The sequence below is a fragment of the Thalassophryne amazonica genome, chromosome 16 (genome assembly GCF_902500255.1).
Source record: "Thalassophryne amazonica chromosome 16, fThaAma1.1, whole genome shotgun sequence".
Taxonomy (NCBI): Eukaryota; Metazoa; Chordata; class Actinopteri; order Batrachoidiformes; family Batrachoididae; genus Thalassophryne; species Thalassophryne amazonica.
Window position 1 is genome coordinate 51,763,282 of NC_047118.1, and position 16,467 is coordinate 51,779,748.

The 16,467-nt window shown below is 39.2% G+C and overlaps 1 protein-coding gene across 1 annotated transcript in view; it reads right to left on the minus strand.

Moving 5' to 3' along the window:
- The window catches only part of LOC117527468 (ras-related protein Rab-26-like), a 187,820-nt gene extending 173,325 nt beyond the window's left edge, over positions 1-14,495 (minus strand). The window contains exons 1-2 of the mRNA XM_034189825.1: positions 13,960-14,495; positions 6,774-6,884 (exon numbers count right to left, since the gene is read on the minus strand). Coding sequence (XP_034045716.1) covers positions 6,774-6,884; positions 13,960-14,130 — 282 coding nt within the window. The 5' untranslated portion in view covers positions 14,131-14,495. The remainder of the gene's footprint in view (positions 1-6,773; positions 6,885-13,959) is intronic.
- Positions 14,496-16,467: the final 1,972 nt, after the last annotated feature.

Consider the following 16,467-nt stretch of genomic DNA (forward strand, 5'->3'; position numbering starts at 1 on the left):
CACCTCCTCTCTGCCCCCCTGCTGTGCGCACCTGACGCAGATATTCCTGCATTGTCATGACGCAATAGGAAGCAACTTGAAGTGGGCCTAGTGTGAAAGGGGTTTAAAGGATCTAAATGACATGGTGAGACGGTGAGGAGTTTCTAGGCATGTGAGAGGTGAATAAAGAAAAATAAGGCCCTGGTTGGGGGTCTGGAGATCAAAGCCCCTCAGAAGCTGAAAGTTTCTAGCCATGCTAATTAGGGATGGGTATTGATAAGATTTTATCTATCAATTCCTTTATCGATACCTCTTGTGAATTTTCTGTGTACTAAAAGTAGGCTTTACAGGTTTTCTACGTCAACAACATTTTATTGAGTCTTAAAGTAAATAAATATGAAATTGGTCACTGTATCCTCGATCTCTGAACATAAATAAAAATAAATAAAATCTGTAGTTTTTGTCAAAAGCATTTCCTTTCAGACATTTTGGCATGAATGTCTCTCCATACCGCTGAGCTGAGCTCAGCCGACTGCTGCACGTCAGCGCAGGACGTCTCATTTTGGGAGGAAAAAAAGTTTTGATTGATTGCAGTTTGTTTGTATTCCAACATTTGGAAAGTAGTGTCAATTGATTTAAATGGCATTTTGCTTTGAATTTATTAATTCCGACTGGACTCTATCATTCTAACTCAGTTGTGGGCAACGAGGGCTGAGACACTGCAGGTTTTCCTTGCAACCAATCACCTCAGCAGGTGGGTTGCTGATGAGCTTCTCCCTTGAACATAAACACCTGATCATGAATGAAATCACCTGCTGAGATGATTGGTTGAAAGGAAAACCTGCAGTGTCTTGGCCCTTCATGGCACATGATTGCCCACCCCTGTTCTAACTTGACTCGGCAGAGAGCCGCGCAGCGTTTGGAGCTGTGTGAACAGAACAGAGGGCGAGTCTCTTTTCTTTCTCGCAACAAGACAGGAGTCCCAGTTAGTGACTTCCACAAAAGTGACTAACAGGGATGAAAGTGGTGAAAAACAAAAAAAGCTGAAACCCAAAATTACCCCCCAACACCACCTGCATGAAAATGTTTGAATTCTAGAAGCTCTGGAATGCAATCTGGGACTATTCCAGACTATAAACTGCAGTGAGAGCAGCATCAATTTTGGTGAGAAAAAAACCCCAACTTTCCTTATTCAAATTCATTCCAGTAATTTTCTGCTCTTACTAGGATGCAGCAGTTTTCTAGCTTGGCAGATAGTTCTGGAGGAAATCACTGACGAAATTAACACATTAACAAATATGGTTTGACTGAAATAAACTGTTATTAAACTTAAATAAGACAGGGATGAAGTGGAGCTGTAAGAGTCATGAGGTGTTCACAGGAAACACTTATTTATTTCTATATTTATTTATTTATTTATTTATGTTCACTGTTAGTTGATTTTATTTTCTGTTGTGTTTTAATCAGGTTCTTTTTGTCTCTTTCTCTAAAATTGTATTGTAGCATTATTAGTTATTATTACTATTATTGTTGTTGTTGCTATTATTATTATTAATAATATATAAACAAAAATAAATTACAAAAATATTACAAATTGTAATACATTTGACTCTTTTACGACAACAAATGCTAAGCCATTAATTATTATACAGAAAACAAAATGCACACAAATGTGCTGAAATGCAAACACCTTAATGCTAACTTTAACATTGAAAATGCCATAGACATGCTAACCTGTTAGCATCGATCCTGTTTTTAAGTTATAAAATACATCTATCAACTGTTTCAGAAGACCATAACAGGTTGGTTTAACATAAAAAGGTAAATATTACTCACAGACATACACTTTTTGGAGTTTTAGCGGGGAAAAATTAAGATAAAGTGAATAAACAAAGAACCACAAAGCAGCGGGTTGGATCAATGCTTCATTGCTTCAACCTTCAAAGAGGAGCCACGCTGCAGAAATGGTTGATTACAGACCCTGCAGGGGTTCTGTAATTGATGTAGAGACATGATCATTTTCCCGACAAACACCCCCCAAAACAATGGCCGCTCTGAAGGACCGATAAGGGAATCATTAAGCAAAAAGACTATTGATGTTGGTGGATCGAATAATTTCTTAAAGATACCCGAAAACAACAGGTTCTCAATACCCAACCCTAATGCTAAGGCTCCCCAGAGCCATTTTACTGAAAAAAGTCTGAAGGACCTAAATGATATGGTGAGGAGCTTCCAGGAATGCGAGAGGCAAATAAAGAAAAATGCTTAAAATGGTGTGGGGTTAGTCAAGAGGGCCCAGAGCTTCGCTCCCGAGAAGCTGAAAGGTTCTAGCCATGCTAATGCTCCCCAGAGTCATTTTATTGAAAAAAAAAAGTTTGAAAGACCTAAATGACATGGTGAGGAGCTTCGCTCAATCCCTGGTTCTCAAGACAAGGCACCTAAGTGGCTCTACTCTGCTCTTTTCTACTCTCCTATTTTACTCTTCCTTTTTAGATATTTAGATATAACTTTGTATACTGGCATAGTTCCACCTTAGAATTGGAATATACAAGGTCTGTGAGAAAACTACCCGATCTTTTTATTTTTTTAAAAAACTATATGGATTTGAATCATGTGCGCTTGCATCAGCCAAGTTTGAACCTTCGTGCGCATGCGTGAGTTTTTTCACGCCTGTCGGTTGCATCATTCGCCTGTGGGCAGGCTTTGAGTGAGCACTGGTCCACCCCCTCGTCGGATTTTCATTGTCAGGAAAATGGCTGAGCGATTGGAGCAGTACTGAATCAAATTTTTCCAGAAACTGTGAGAGACAGCCAGGTGGAAACCATTTGGAAGATTCAGACAGCTTTCGGTGAGGATACTCTGGGCGTCACACAGATTAAGGAGCATGACAACTGGATTAAAGATGGCCCACAGCGGCAGAGGGCGCACTGTGCTCCGAGCGGCCATCGACAGGCTGAAACGTCCAGATCATTTCCAAAGTGAAGGTTGTGTTGATCCGGGACGTCGTCTGACTACCAGAGAAATTGCAGAAGAGGTGTACATCAGCACTTTTGCGGCACATTCCACTGTTACAGGAGATTTTGTAATGAAAGACGTGTGGAGGAATTCGCGCGTCGGGATGGAGCCACAGTGGCGCACAACAAAAAGCACGTTCGTGTTGGAAGTCTCACAGGACAAGTTGTGACATGCCCAGCTGTTACACAGTTTCTCGGATACTCACTCGACTGAAAAGCCACCGAAAGCTGTCTGAATCTTCCGAATGGTTTCCACCTGGCTGTCTCTCACAGTTTCTGGAAAAATTTGATTCAGCGCTGCTCCAATCACTCAGCCATTTCCCTGACAATGAAAATCCGATGAGGGTGTTGGACCAGTGCTCACTCAAAGCCTGCCCACAGGCGAATGACGCAACCGACAGGCGTGAAAAAACTCATGCATGCGCACGAAGGTTCAAGCTTGGCTGATGCAAGTGCACATGATTCAAATCCATATAGTTTTTAAAAAAAATAAAAAGGTCGGATAGTTTTCTAACAGACCTCATAATATATCAGATATACCTTACTGAATTTTCATGTTGGTGACATAAACACATTATTTGCTGTTGTTGTAAATTACATTGATGATTCAATAAATCTATCAATCTCGAGAATACAGAAGTTTCTCTTCTTGATATTCTACTTAGCACTGATATTTTCATGAATACCTTTAATAAACCCACATGTATGTAACATTAAAGCCTATATCAGTTCATCATTAACAAACAAGTGTCAGTCTATTTAAAGTACCTTCATCTCAAGATCTTCATACATCCAAGCAATTCTGAATTGTGGTGTATCACATACAATCGACATGATATATTTACATGAACTTATGTCGATGTTCAGTCCAAGGCTTTGCCTTATTATCAAGCTGTAGAGATTTTCTTTGAGTTTAAGTTTAAAGAAGATAATTTTAGAAATTTTTATATTGAGAAACCTGATTTATTTTTTGTATATGAAAAGGTATAAACAAATTAAAATGTGTGAAATACCAAGGGGCTCAATACTTTTGGAGGGCACTGTATTAAACTATAATTACTGAAGGGAAGTGAGGGTTAACACAAAATGCACTGATGGAAGAGGCACAGATGTAACCAAACAGAAATTATGCTTCATGCAATGCAGAGGAATGGGTTCATTTTTCATACCATATGTGTGTTGCCGGAAATATAAAACCAATCTTTCATTTGAGTTTTTAACCATAATTACTGGTATGACGGGAAAATAATCAGAGCATTATGAGAGACGTCTTGTTTTCTTCTTATTTTGTCTCTATGAATTAATACCTATTTAGGGATTATGCAGAAAAATGCATCTTGCATAGATCTACATTTCAAACAGAACAGAGCACTAGAGTGGCTCTGTAATGCTGCATACAAAATGAGATGAGAACAAACAAGAAGAGAAGAATCAGAGCATCTCAGTGCTTTGAAGTGGTAACAGGATTAAATTGCCCTGTTTCCCAACCATCTTAATAGATCAAAACTGTGTTTCAAAAAATAATCTACTCTATCCCTTGCTAGCTCAGGCTTCACCACTATGATATATATATCCCCCTGACAGACAAACAAGACAGCTTGGTCTACAAATCAACATTAAAAGCTTGACAAAGTTTTAGTTGATCACCACGACAAAGACAGAGCCTTTGTCTTTGATGTCAATTTTTTTTTTTTTTTTGTATAAGATCTTCCTCCTTGGCAAACAGGCCTTTAGGTCTTCATGATGGAACATTCTCTTTCAGGGGGTATGATATCACATTTCCTCACTTCACAAATGGTACACTTCTGATTCTACCAGATAAACCATGCATTTGACAAAGTCATTCCATCAGTACCCAAAAATCCTCATCATTCAGTCACTATTACTTTTAGTGTTTGTCATGATCTGTTTTGCCATGTTTAGTTTAGGTTCTAGTTTTGTTTTGTTTTAGTTTAGGTTTCTGTGTTTTGTTATGTGTGATTTCTCTTGCTGGGTTTTTCCTGCTTGGGATTTGTCTGTCCCTGTCTCTCTTGTCCATCTCTCTTGGTGCTTGGTGGTGGGTGTCACTCTCTGTTTGGGCCACATCCTGTTCTGGATCTTTTCACACATCTGTTTGTAATCTTTAGCTCAACACCTGGATGTATTTAAGGTCCACTGGTTGCACTAGTTCCCCGCCAGATTGTTGTACCTTGTGCCTTTGCTTCAAGCTCTGTGTCCTATGTTTCCAAGTCCTGCTGCCACTTTGTGTTTCAACCACCTGTCTGTTTGTACCAACCATGCCTTACACATGATGTTTTGGATCTGTTTGCTCATTTTCAACTGCCTTGCTGTGTACCAGACCCCACTGAATCCTTCAGTAAACATTTTTACTAACCAGAGCTACTGTGTTGAGTCCTGGAATAATGTCCAGGCGTTTCTGCCCATCAAACCTGATAGAGTCCAAGTTTTACTTCTACAATTCTGCACTACTGATGATGTAACATTAAAAAAGTTTCTTGTTTAAAAATAAGTAGTCTGCAAATATTAAAAAGAAACTTGGATTGAAAATTTTAAAAAGTGCTCTTAATTTGTAAATTAATTGCACGTTAACCTCTGGGCAATCATGTGATTAAAAAGTTTTAACAGATAGACAGGTAGGTAAAAGCAGTGTAACAATTAAAAAGATGCAATTACATCAGTAAACATATCAAGTGATTCATTCAACCCACAGAAAGGCACGTTTGTGTGCATGCATGCACATGCAAAGTGGTAGACTGTGTGTATCCTCAGGGCATACAATATCTAGTGTTACACACACACTTTAGTATGGTTTATGATGACATTAAAGTTGGAATGACCCAATCAGTGTGCACAAGCAGATGCACAGAGCTGCGATAATACCCACAACAAATACCAACACCTGTGAAATCCAAACAAAGGAGGGAATTTAAGATGCTCAGACTGTCTGTCATGCTCTCAAAACATAGATTTTGGAGATCTCTCTCAACAAATCCAGCCCCACCCCCCCAAAAAAGCACAACCAAAAATTTAAAAGGCTAAACTGAAGAAGCATTTGCAACATTAGAGTGGCGGCTTTAGCAGTAAGAAGCATTTACATGTATAAGAGTGTTGGTAGTGATGGAATAGTGAAATTGTATTGAGTATCCATTACGGCTAAATGAGTACGACTGGATGCTGTGAGTCAAGTTATTCTACTGGGATACGTTCATAATATATCTTTCAAAATTAACTTCACAATTTATGACTCTGAGGTTTGTAACTGGGTTTGCATTTCAAACTAAAAGGCTGTAAGTATGATTTATTTATTTTTTAAGCCTCTTGTTTTTTGACCTGCGACAGGTTTCTCAGTCTTTGTTCAGCTGTAAATAATTATTTTATGTGATTAATGCCATCATGTAGGACTCCCATCAATGGGGGAGACAGACCTGATTAGATGGTGAGCTAAATGATGCTTCTGATTGATGCCCACGTGGGACCATTTAAGTGGTACATGAGTGTCATGATATCCAGGGAATCTTAAAAACTAAAGCATGTCAACCTAATTTAAGAAAATATCTGATCTTGTCAGGTTTTGAATGTGCAATACTTCTAAGACACAAAAGATTCCTGTAAAAAAAAAAAAAAGTCTAATTTCAAATTACCGTAAGACAAAGTGGCTCAATTTTAGTCTTTTAGTAATCATAAGCCACTCAATCATTTGTTCTAGTAATCTTAAATTTTGTAGGGTTTTCTTATTTTTTCACTGTATTTGTGTAAACTGGAGATGGTTGTTGGACTCACCCTAAAGTCAATGCCCACAGTGGAGATGAAGCTTCCGGCCAGGAAGGCTCCATCTTTAAATCGGACCAGGAGGCAGGTTTTCCCCACACCAGAGTCTCCAACCAGCATCACCTGCACAGAAAACCAAAAAGGTGAAAACTCAGCTCCATATACCAGCCAATCGTTACTGTAACACTGGTCAATTTTTTTTTTCTTGCATGGACTTTGAGAGCTGATTTATGGTCATTTTGGGGCGCACAATCCAAATCTGAGCTCAGATTTCCTGTCACATCACATTTTTTTGCAATCTGCATGTTCCCTATTGATGGATTATGCAGAAGTTGCTCATTCACTCACAGCTTTAACACCACTAATCATGCACGAAAGCAGCTTCAACAGTGTAGTTTTTAAACCAGGTTTGCAAAATATGAACAAGAGGCATAATATAGTTTATGGCACTGAAGAGCAGTGATGCCGGTAACGCGTTACTCTAATCTGACCACTTTTTTTTAGTAACGAGTAATCTAACGCATTAATCTTTCCAAATCAGTAATCAGATTAAAGTTACTTCTCCATGTCACTGTGCGTTACTATTATTTTTCATTGTGGGTCGATAGCAGCATTAAACTTGGTCTGTGGGCAGGAGGTCGGGGTTCGACTGAACTGCCCACTTTAAGCGAGCTGTGAGCTTTTCATCCACGGTTTTTTGCAGCTGCTCGACTCGTCCTCACCTCTTAAAGCACGGTGATCAGCACACCTGCACTGAGCTTTACAGACATTTTTATGCTTTTTTTCTCCTTTATTTAGAATTCTGAGCTGAGCCGCTCTGTATCGTCTCGTTAAAAACAGCTGATCCTCCGCGACGCGTCAACAACTAACACTATTTTCCACTCAAATGCACCTAAACTCTCTTTCTGAGGACCACATGATGTGAAAACGCAATAAAACTTTCTTACCTGTAAATCTGGTCATGTTTTCTGCATAAATAAATGTTATCCATTCTTTGTGCTCAAACGCCAAAGCAGGGGCGAATCCAGATGGAATGGAGGCGTGGGGCAAGGATGTGCCCCCCCACAACACCCCGAGATTAAAGGTCCAGTTTTGAAGCCTTTTTTTACTACAACTACTAATATTGCTTATAATAATAATAATTTCGACAAGTAAAATGTTTAGAGAGAATTTAAATGTTAGAAAAATGTTAGAATTTAATAGTTACATTTATAAACAATGTAGGTTTGAAATTGCAAGTTTTACTGTTACAGTGCTGTCAACAGTTAAATATGAGGTCAAGAAAGAGGTCTTTATTTTACTTTTTATAAAACAAGTATTTATTTTCATTGAAGTCAAGAAAGGGTGACTATAAAGTGAGTTTTGGCAAAACAGGTATCATTGTCATGTTGACGTGGGTTGTTGTCGGCAGCTGGGGAAAGTAACTAAAAAGTAACTAGTAATCTAACTTAGTTACTTTTACAATTGAGTAATCAGTAAAGTAACTAAGTTACTTTTTCAAGGAGTAATCAGTAATCAGTAAGTGGATTACTTTTCCAAAGTAACTGTGGCAACACTGCTGAAGAGGTGTGTGAGACTGCAGCTTTTGCTTCAGTGCTTGATACGAGAAATATGTTTCATATCTCAAAAATACGATGATTGGCAAAAACTAACACTGGATTTGGATTTAGTGCCCCCAAAATTACCCAAAATCCGTTGAAAAACTCCATGCAAGAAAAATTGTGTTGACCAATGTAATCCTTATTTAAGTGGCCTTATGTGTGTGGCTCTGTACGTGTGTCTACAGCTCAAGGCGGAACAGCTCGTATGAGCGAACCAAAAAAACATTGAGCCGGCATTCAGGCCTGAACGATGCCGCTGTGACGGTTCGTGCACACAGGAACACAGTGCGAGCAGCTGCATGTAAATTATTAGTTGAGTTATCAGAGTTTTAAAAAAGAATAGTTTGCACCATGTGTCAGGCTTAGTTATCATGTCACAGGTTGACATATGTGATATGTCATAGAATCCAATGGACGTTGAGCTTGTTTGACCTTTACTTTGGAGACCAAGCATTTAACACTGTCAAAGCTATTCCATTTATTCATCCTATGAGCTCAGCCAATAATTTGCATCACTTTTTACCAAAATTGGGGCAACTTTAACTTTTGACTCCTGTACAAACTGAAAATGACCTTTATCGCCAATCTTACTGTTTTTACCCCATAACTCCATAACATTCAGTCACCGAAAGTCCAAACTATACCTTTTGGAATTATTATGATCAAGCGAATAATGTGATATAGTTTTCAATATGATGAGAGCATCTTTTAATTTTGACCCCTGTGTAATTCTTCAATTGACCTCTACCTGGCTGCCCATTGAAAATTCAGGTGGCTTATTAGTTATTTCAAAAGAGTAATGTCTAAGGAGTATTTGTGCCAAATTTGATGCTTGTATCACCATTTGCAGGATTGTTTCAATTATCTGCTGCACTCTGTCAGGATCTGGGGTTTTGTCTGGTATTCTCTCTGTTTTTTTTTTTTTTGCTTCTGTCATTTGTTTGTTCTCTTGCTGGTCTTTTTCTGCTTGGGGTTTGTAACTCATTTCCGAGGTGTTGTCTGGTTTCAAAAACAGTGTTTTTAGATATAGAAGTGTTTATTTCTCACTAACTTTAACAAAATATATGAGAAACATATTAGATTTATATAGAAATAAGCTGTTTCTGAGTATTTTCCTTCATGTTGGACTATTTTGTTCAGATAAAGAACTAGCTAACGTCGCCATGCCTTTCTGTACTCTGATTGGCTGTTGCCACTTGCTTCCCAGCATCCGTTACGCAAGTCGGGAGAAGCCCCTATGTGATCTATGACACAACTATGGTCTCTATCATGGACTGTATGGGTCGCTACAAAATGTTCATGGCTGTCTGTTTTGAAATTTTCCCTTCAGGAGAAATTATTATTATTTTTTTCCAGACAGCATGAATTTTGATTATATTGTCAATGTCATATTATGAATCCCTGATTTAAAGGCCAAAGAATAAATGCATAGTGGTGCCGAAGAAAAGCCTTAAATCTTAAAAAGCCCAGTGGTCATACACCTTTTGAAAATTATTATTATTATTATTATTATGACCAAATACATGATTTATTATTTATTTTTTTTTAGAATATATGTCACACTGGAGTATAGTTTGCAGAGCCTCTACAACTAGTAAAAACAAAAAAAACCTTGACTTAAACTCCAGAAAATATGGTAAGGTATGATAAGGACAAAGTAGCAGTAAGTAAAGCCCATTGGTGCTGGTGCTTATTCTCACAGTCTGTCATGTGAAGTGGATGAGAATTTACAAATCCCCCTCAAAGGGACAACAGTTTGTCTCAGGTTACTGTCCCCAGGCAAGGCCGGTATCCATTTACTGCCGGGTGGACTGAGACTATGCAGACAGTGTTTTGTCCAAGGCCACAAACGGGGAGTGTAACCGGGAATCAAACCCAGTTCTGCACAGTGGTGGGCACAGATCCACTAATCTGCTAACCACTAATTATCAAAGCATTATCAAACATTTTCACTATCAAATTAGCTTTTCAGATAACTTTGAAACCATTATTGGATACATTTTGGTCCAATAACTTTTAGACCACTAACCTGTTATTATAAGCCTAGTGAATAAAGCTTTAACAATTAAGAAATACTTTTAAAGTCTGATATCAAAGATTTTAGAGCCTAAATGTTTTATAGCAGACATACAGCTCTATCCTCTACAAACAGAGGAGAGCTGGTTTCAGGAGAAACTGCTCTATTTTCTGCAATCAGAGAACTGGTGACAGAATGCAAACACAATAAAACCATTTCTCTTAACACCCTACTCACCAGCCGACTATCACCCAAGTCATCCAGAAGCATACATTTTTAACTTATGGTTAAAATTTTAACCTAACTAATTTTGGACAAGTTATTTAAATTAACATCACCTCTGAAGTTTTATAAAGTGAAATTATCAGCTATATGTTTTAGTTTTAAAGTATTGCACTAATTTTAAAGGTTTTAGTGTGGACATGCTGTGTGCGCAGTGCATTATGGGTACTGTAAAAGTTCACGACAGGAGATATGCATTTGAGATGCTCTGATTAGGCTCCACACAGACAACAGCATTAAACCCTTTGTATATTGTGCCTAAAACTCTCGGGAATATATTCTCTGGGTTTATAGATGTTGTTGTTGTGTTTTGTTTTATGTAAAAATGCCAGAAGAAGCTCAGGTCAGTTGGAGAGCAATTCAGTTGGAATCACTGTGAGCTGTGATCACTTCCTGTTTGCTCTATAATGTCCTGTTTATTGTCCTTTACAACACTGTTTGTCGTCTTTGTTCCAGAGTAAAATATATAAGATGTCTGAAATTCGGGTTGTGTATATTAAATTCCACACAGATTAAACGTAGCATAATTAGTGTTTATGGCAGTATTATCAGTTTATATCAGATGGTTGTCTAATCACAACTTGAGATTTAGCTTTTACAAATGGCTTTTTTTTACATATGAATAAATGGCATATTTTACAAAAGCACATTTATATGTAAACCAACACACACGTCACATTAACGTGTTTGTTTTTACATAGAATGAATGAGTGAATCAATCAGTGTTAGCGGAGGCTATTTTACCCATAATCCCTTTGGCATCTGTGTGTGTTTGTTACAAAACTTCAGAATTAGTGCATTATTTAAAACTAAAAGTTGTGTTATATTTTAAATTTGTACAAATGACAGAATTGTCATTAATGTCGTTATTCTATACGGAATAATTTCTTTTATAAATCAAAACCATAAGTCAAAACTGCTTTATTTTCGAAGACCTCTGCCTCACAGCGGAACTACTGCATATGGTTAAGGAATAATGATTTTTTTTTTTGTTTTTGTGACAACCTGGTGGTCAGGCTCCTTTTGCTGCTGTAGAGTAAAATATGTGTTAAACAGGAGCTTCTAGCAGGTCACAGTGCACAAAAATAGAGTGATGATTTATTGTTTGGGTTTGTGATCATGGTGTTAAAACTTAATTGTGAACATTATCAGTTAGCTGTAGTTTCCAATAAATTTTTGGGTGGTTTATCAGTTTAGCTTTATAAAAGATAACTTTCCAGTTAGCTGATTAGCTGTTATCGAAGCTAACTTTTTGGTTAGCTGGGCCCACCATTGGTCCTGTATATGTACTCGTAGCCCAAAACCTTACCCTGCTTTACAAAACTAATAATTATTTCCTGTACATCTAAAAAATACATGAGGTGTACTGACCCTGTTGTACATAATGAAAACCTGTTACCTACCTGCTGGTCTTCATTACACCAAAACATTACAATCCTTCTGCTCAGTTTGTCCTGACACCGTAGTGCTGGAGTTGAAATTGATCTATGAATTATTTGAATCTGTGGCTGCTCTTCGTGAACAGTTCAGGTTTACTGCCGTGCAATGCTACAAGTTACATAAGCAGCGAATGAACAAACAATAATTCAGAATACAGAATGCAGCAGGCACACATAGTAGGTTTCAATCCTTGATTTGATTGCTGTTATCAGGTTAGCTGAGGGTCTGCAGGCACTGAGCACTGGACCGTGGAAATTGTTAGTGCCTGTTGGGTTGCTAGAGGAAAGAGTGATGAGATGAAAGGAAGAAGCAATAATGAAAGGATAGAACAGGTTGTGTGGACACCGGGACCGGCCCTGGCAATGCTTGCACCCTAGCGAGCTTTTACATTGCCCCCCCCACAACCCACCAAAACACAATTATTTTGTTGTTGTTGATGATGACCTACACAGGTAGGTGCTCAACTCAATTAACCACAAATATGTTGAATCCATGTGTGCTGTTTATTGAATTTGTAATATTTTTTTTAAATAAGTCTCCCTTCAAATCAGAACCCACCTTAACTTCTTTCTGGCAAAATCATCAATGCCTGAATCAAAAGGAACTTTCTGTGACACATCATGGTTACACATCTGCTATTATAAAGCTACAAAAAAAAAAAAGTTATGTCACTACTACCCCTGATAATCGGTGCCCTTGGCAACTGCCGATGCTACCAATGCCATGGACCACCCCTGGTGGACAAAAAATATGCCAAAGGAAATCATTCTTCGAATCTCACAATTTTATCATCACTGCACCCAAATTCTCCTCTAAATATTCATTTTTGGTCATTTTGCATCTTATTTTATCTCTAAAACAGGATCATTCACAACTGTAAGTTGTGCTTGTTAAGAGAAAGTGCTGTCCTTCTGTCCATCTGACACCTTCCGTGTCCTAAAACTCAAGAACCACTAAAGCTAAGATTTAAACTTTTGCATGAGGAATATACCTAAAGGCTTGCATGCTATGTTATACAAAATTACTACAGAGCTCTACAGAAATGAATATCACTATTCTCATCATAAAACCTACTAATTAATCCTAAATAAATCAAGTTTATTTGCTATACTAGTGTTTTTAGAATGGGTTAAGATAAAATGGGTTATGTAAAAATATTATTTTTTTTAATACTGAAATTTTTCTTCAGTTTAACATATATAAACTAACCCCAGGAAGCAGTTTTAGAATGTATCTCACTATCTGGACCCCCATTAAAACTGCATTTATGACACAAATGTCCTCCAGTTTTCAAAAAGACTTGCAGCACTTTTTATTATATTTTTTTATAGTAGCTGATGTATAATGTTAAGGAAAGAATTAACTGGATCATCACCAAAATTGCACATTTTTCCTTTATCACCCAGTATTTCTACCAAGTTTAATAAAAAAAACCAGCTTTAAACTTTGAGCTATTTTGCTCGGAAAGAAGATAAAGCTATTTATCTGATGTTCCACAACAGATGCAGAACAGAAAAGATCCAGAGTTACAAAGAAGTGTCTGAGGAGAACAAAGAGCTTTGCAGTTAGTGGGTGCTGTAGTTTTCTCTACAACGCCACAGAATGACAAAAGATCTGAGACCACAAACACACAGTGAGATCATCAGTAAATGACAGGGTGAAGAAAGACGCGCACCTCTGTTGACACAGCTGCTGTCATATGTGCAGAACGCACACATTAAAATGAGAGAGTGGAAGTTTGGCTGCACAAAATATAAACACGAAGTGGTTTAATTTCTCTCCAGTCAGCCAGCTGGAGATCAGCTGCATCCTTTCACACAAGATTTGTTTATTATTATTTTGGGTGACAGCAGCTCACCTTGAAGGCGATGTCGTAGAACTCGTTGCTCCTGCTGATGGGCGGTCTGCTCGGATGGACCACGCCGTTCATCTGCGCGATCCCGGCGCTGCTCCGCGCAGCTTTCCCGGCGGGGCTGGCTGCTGCTGCTGCTGCTGCTGTTTTGCCTCTGGAAGCCTTCTTACGAGACATTTCTCAAGATTTCAGCGGAGAAAGATCGGGTTGGTAAAAAAGAAAAGAAAGAAATCCTGCCTAGATTTGCGCAGAGAGCGTCGGAAAAGTTGTTGGAGCGCAGAAGGAGCGGGTTCACCTGAATGTTTCCCAGAGGCGCAAGTCTTGTCGGTGTAAATTCGTGCGATGGCTTCAGTTTGAGTTGATTTTTCTTTTTTCTTTCTTCCAACCTTGTTGAATTGGACCCAATGGGCGCGATGTGGCACAAAACTCCACCTCGAGCGCAAAACCAAAGCTGCGCCGCACGTACGCACTCTGCGCGTAGCGACAGTGCGCACTGGTGGTGGTGGTGGGGGGCGACAAAATAAACTTTAAAAATCTAATTTAAACTCTAACAATGTCCACAAAACCTAACAAAATTTGAGATTTTTTTTTTCTTTCTTTAAGGCGGAGGGAGTCAGATGAGGCGCTGTCCCAGGTGCTGATTCAACTGCTCACATTTTCTTCTTTCTTCTTCTTTGTCTTTCGGCTGTTCCCGTTAGGGGTCGCCACAGCAGATCAATCGTTTCCATCTCACCCTGTCCTCTGTATCTTCCTCTGTCACACCAACCACCTGCATGTCCTCTCTCAGCACATCCATGAACCTCCTCTTTGGTCTCCCTCTTCTCCTCCTGCCTGGTGGCTCTATCTTCAGCATCCTTCTCCCTATATACCCTGGGTCCCTCCTCTGCAATGTCCAAACCATCTCAATCTCACCTCTCTGACTTTGTCTCCAAACCGTCCCACCTGAGCTGTCCCTCTGATATGTTCATTCCTAATCTTGTCCATTCTTGTCACTCCCAAAGAGAATCTCAACATCTTCAGCTCTGCCACCTCCAGCTCTGCCTCCTGTCTTTTTGTTAGTGCCACTGTCTCTAAACCATACAACATAGCTGGTCTCACTACTGTTTTGTAAACTTTCCCCTTCACTCTTGCTGATATTCTTCGGTCACAAATCACTCCTGCCACCTTTCTCCACCCACTCCACCCTGCCTGCACTCTCTTCTTCACCTCTCTACCACACTCTCCATTACTTTGAACAGTTGACCCCAAATATTTAAACTCATCTACTTTCACCACTTCTACTCCTTGTAACTGCACTATTCCACTGGGCTCCCTCTCATTCACACACATGTACTCAGTCTTGCTTCTACTGACTTTTAATCCCCTTCTCTCCAAAGCATATCTCCACTTCTCCAGACTAGACTCAACTTGCTCTCTACTCTCATTACAGATCACAATGTCATCCGCAAACATCATAGTTCATGTGGACTCCTGTCTGATCTCATCTGTCAACCTGTCCATCACCACTGCAAACAAGAAAGGACCTTTCCAAGACCTTTCCTTGGTGTAATCCCACCTCCACCTTGAATGAGTCTGTCATTCCGACTGTGCATCTCACCGCTGTCACACTATTCTTGTACATGTCCTGCACTACCCTAACATACTTCTCTGCCACTCCAGACTTCCTCATACAATGCCACAACTCTTCTCTTGGCACCCTATCATAAGCTTTTTCTAAGTCCACAAATACACAATGTAACTCTTTCTGTCCTTCTCTGTACTTTTCCAACAGTATTCTCAGAGCAAACATTGTATCTGTAGTGCTCTTTCTCGGCATGAAACCATATTGCTGCTCACAGATCTTCACCTGTTTTCTAAGCCTAGCTTCTACTACTCTTTCCCATAACTTCATGCTGTGGCTGATCAGCTTTATGCCTCTGTAGTTACTGCAGCTCTGCACATCACCCTTGTTCTTGAAAATAGGAACCAGCACACTTCGTCTCCACTCCTCAGGCATCCTCTCACTTTCCAAGATTTTATTAAACAATCTGGTTAGAAACTCTACTGCCATCTCTCCTAGACATTTCCATGCCTCCATTGGAATGTCATCTGGACCAACTGCCTTTCCACTCTTCATCCTCTTCATAGCAGCCCTCACTGCTTCCTTGCTAATCTCTTTTACTTTCTGATTTACTCTCACCACATCATCCAGCCTTTTCTCTCGCTCATTTTCTTTATTCATCAACTCTTCAAAATATTCCCTCCACCTTCTCAGCACACACTCCTCACTTGTCAGCACATTACCATGTGCATCTTTTACCACCCTAACCTGCTGCACATCCTTTCCAGCTCTGTCCCTTTGTCTGGCCAATCGGTACAAGTCCTTTTCTCCTTCCTTACTATTCAACTTCTTGTACAGCTCGCAATATGCCTTTTCCTTTGCTTTTGCCACTTCTCTTCTCGCCTTACGCCGCATCTCCTTGTACTCCTGTCTACTTTCTTCATCTCTCCGACTATCCCAAAACTTTTTCGCCA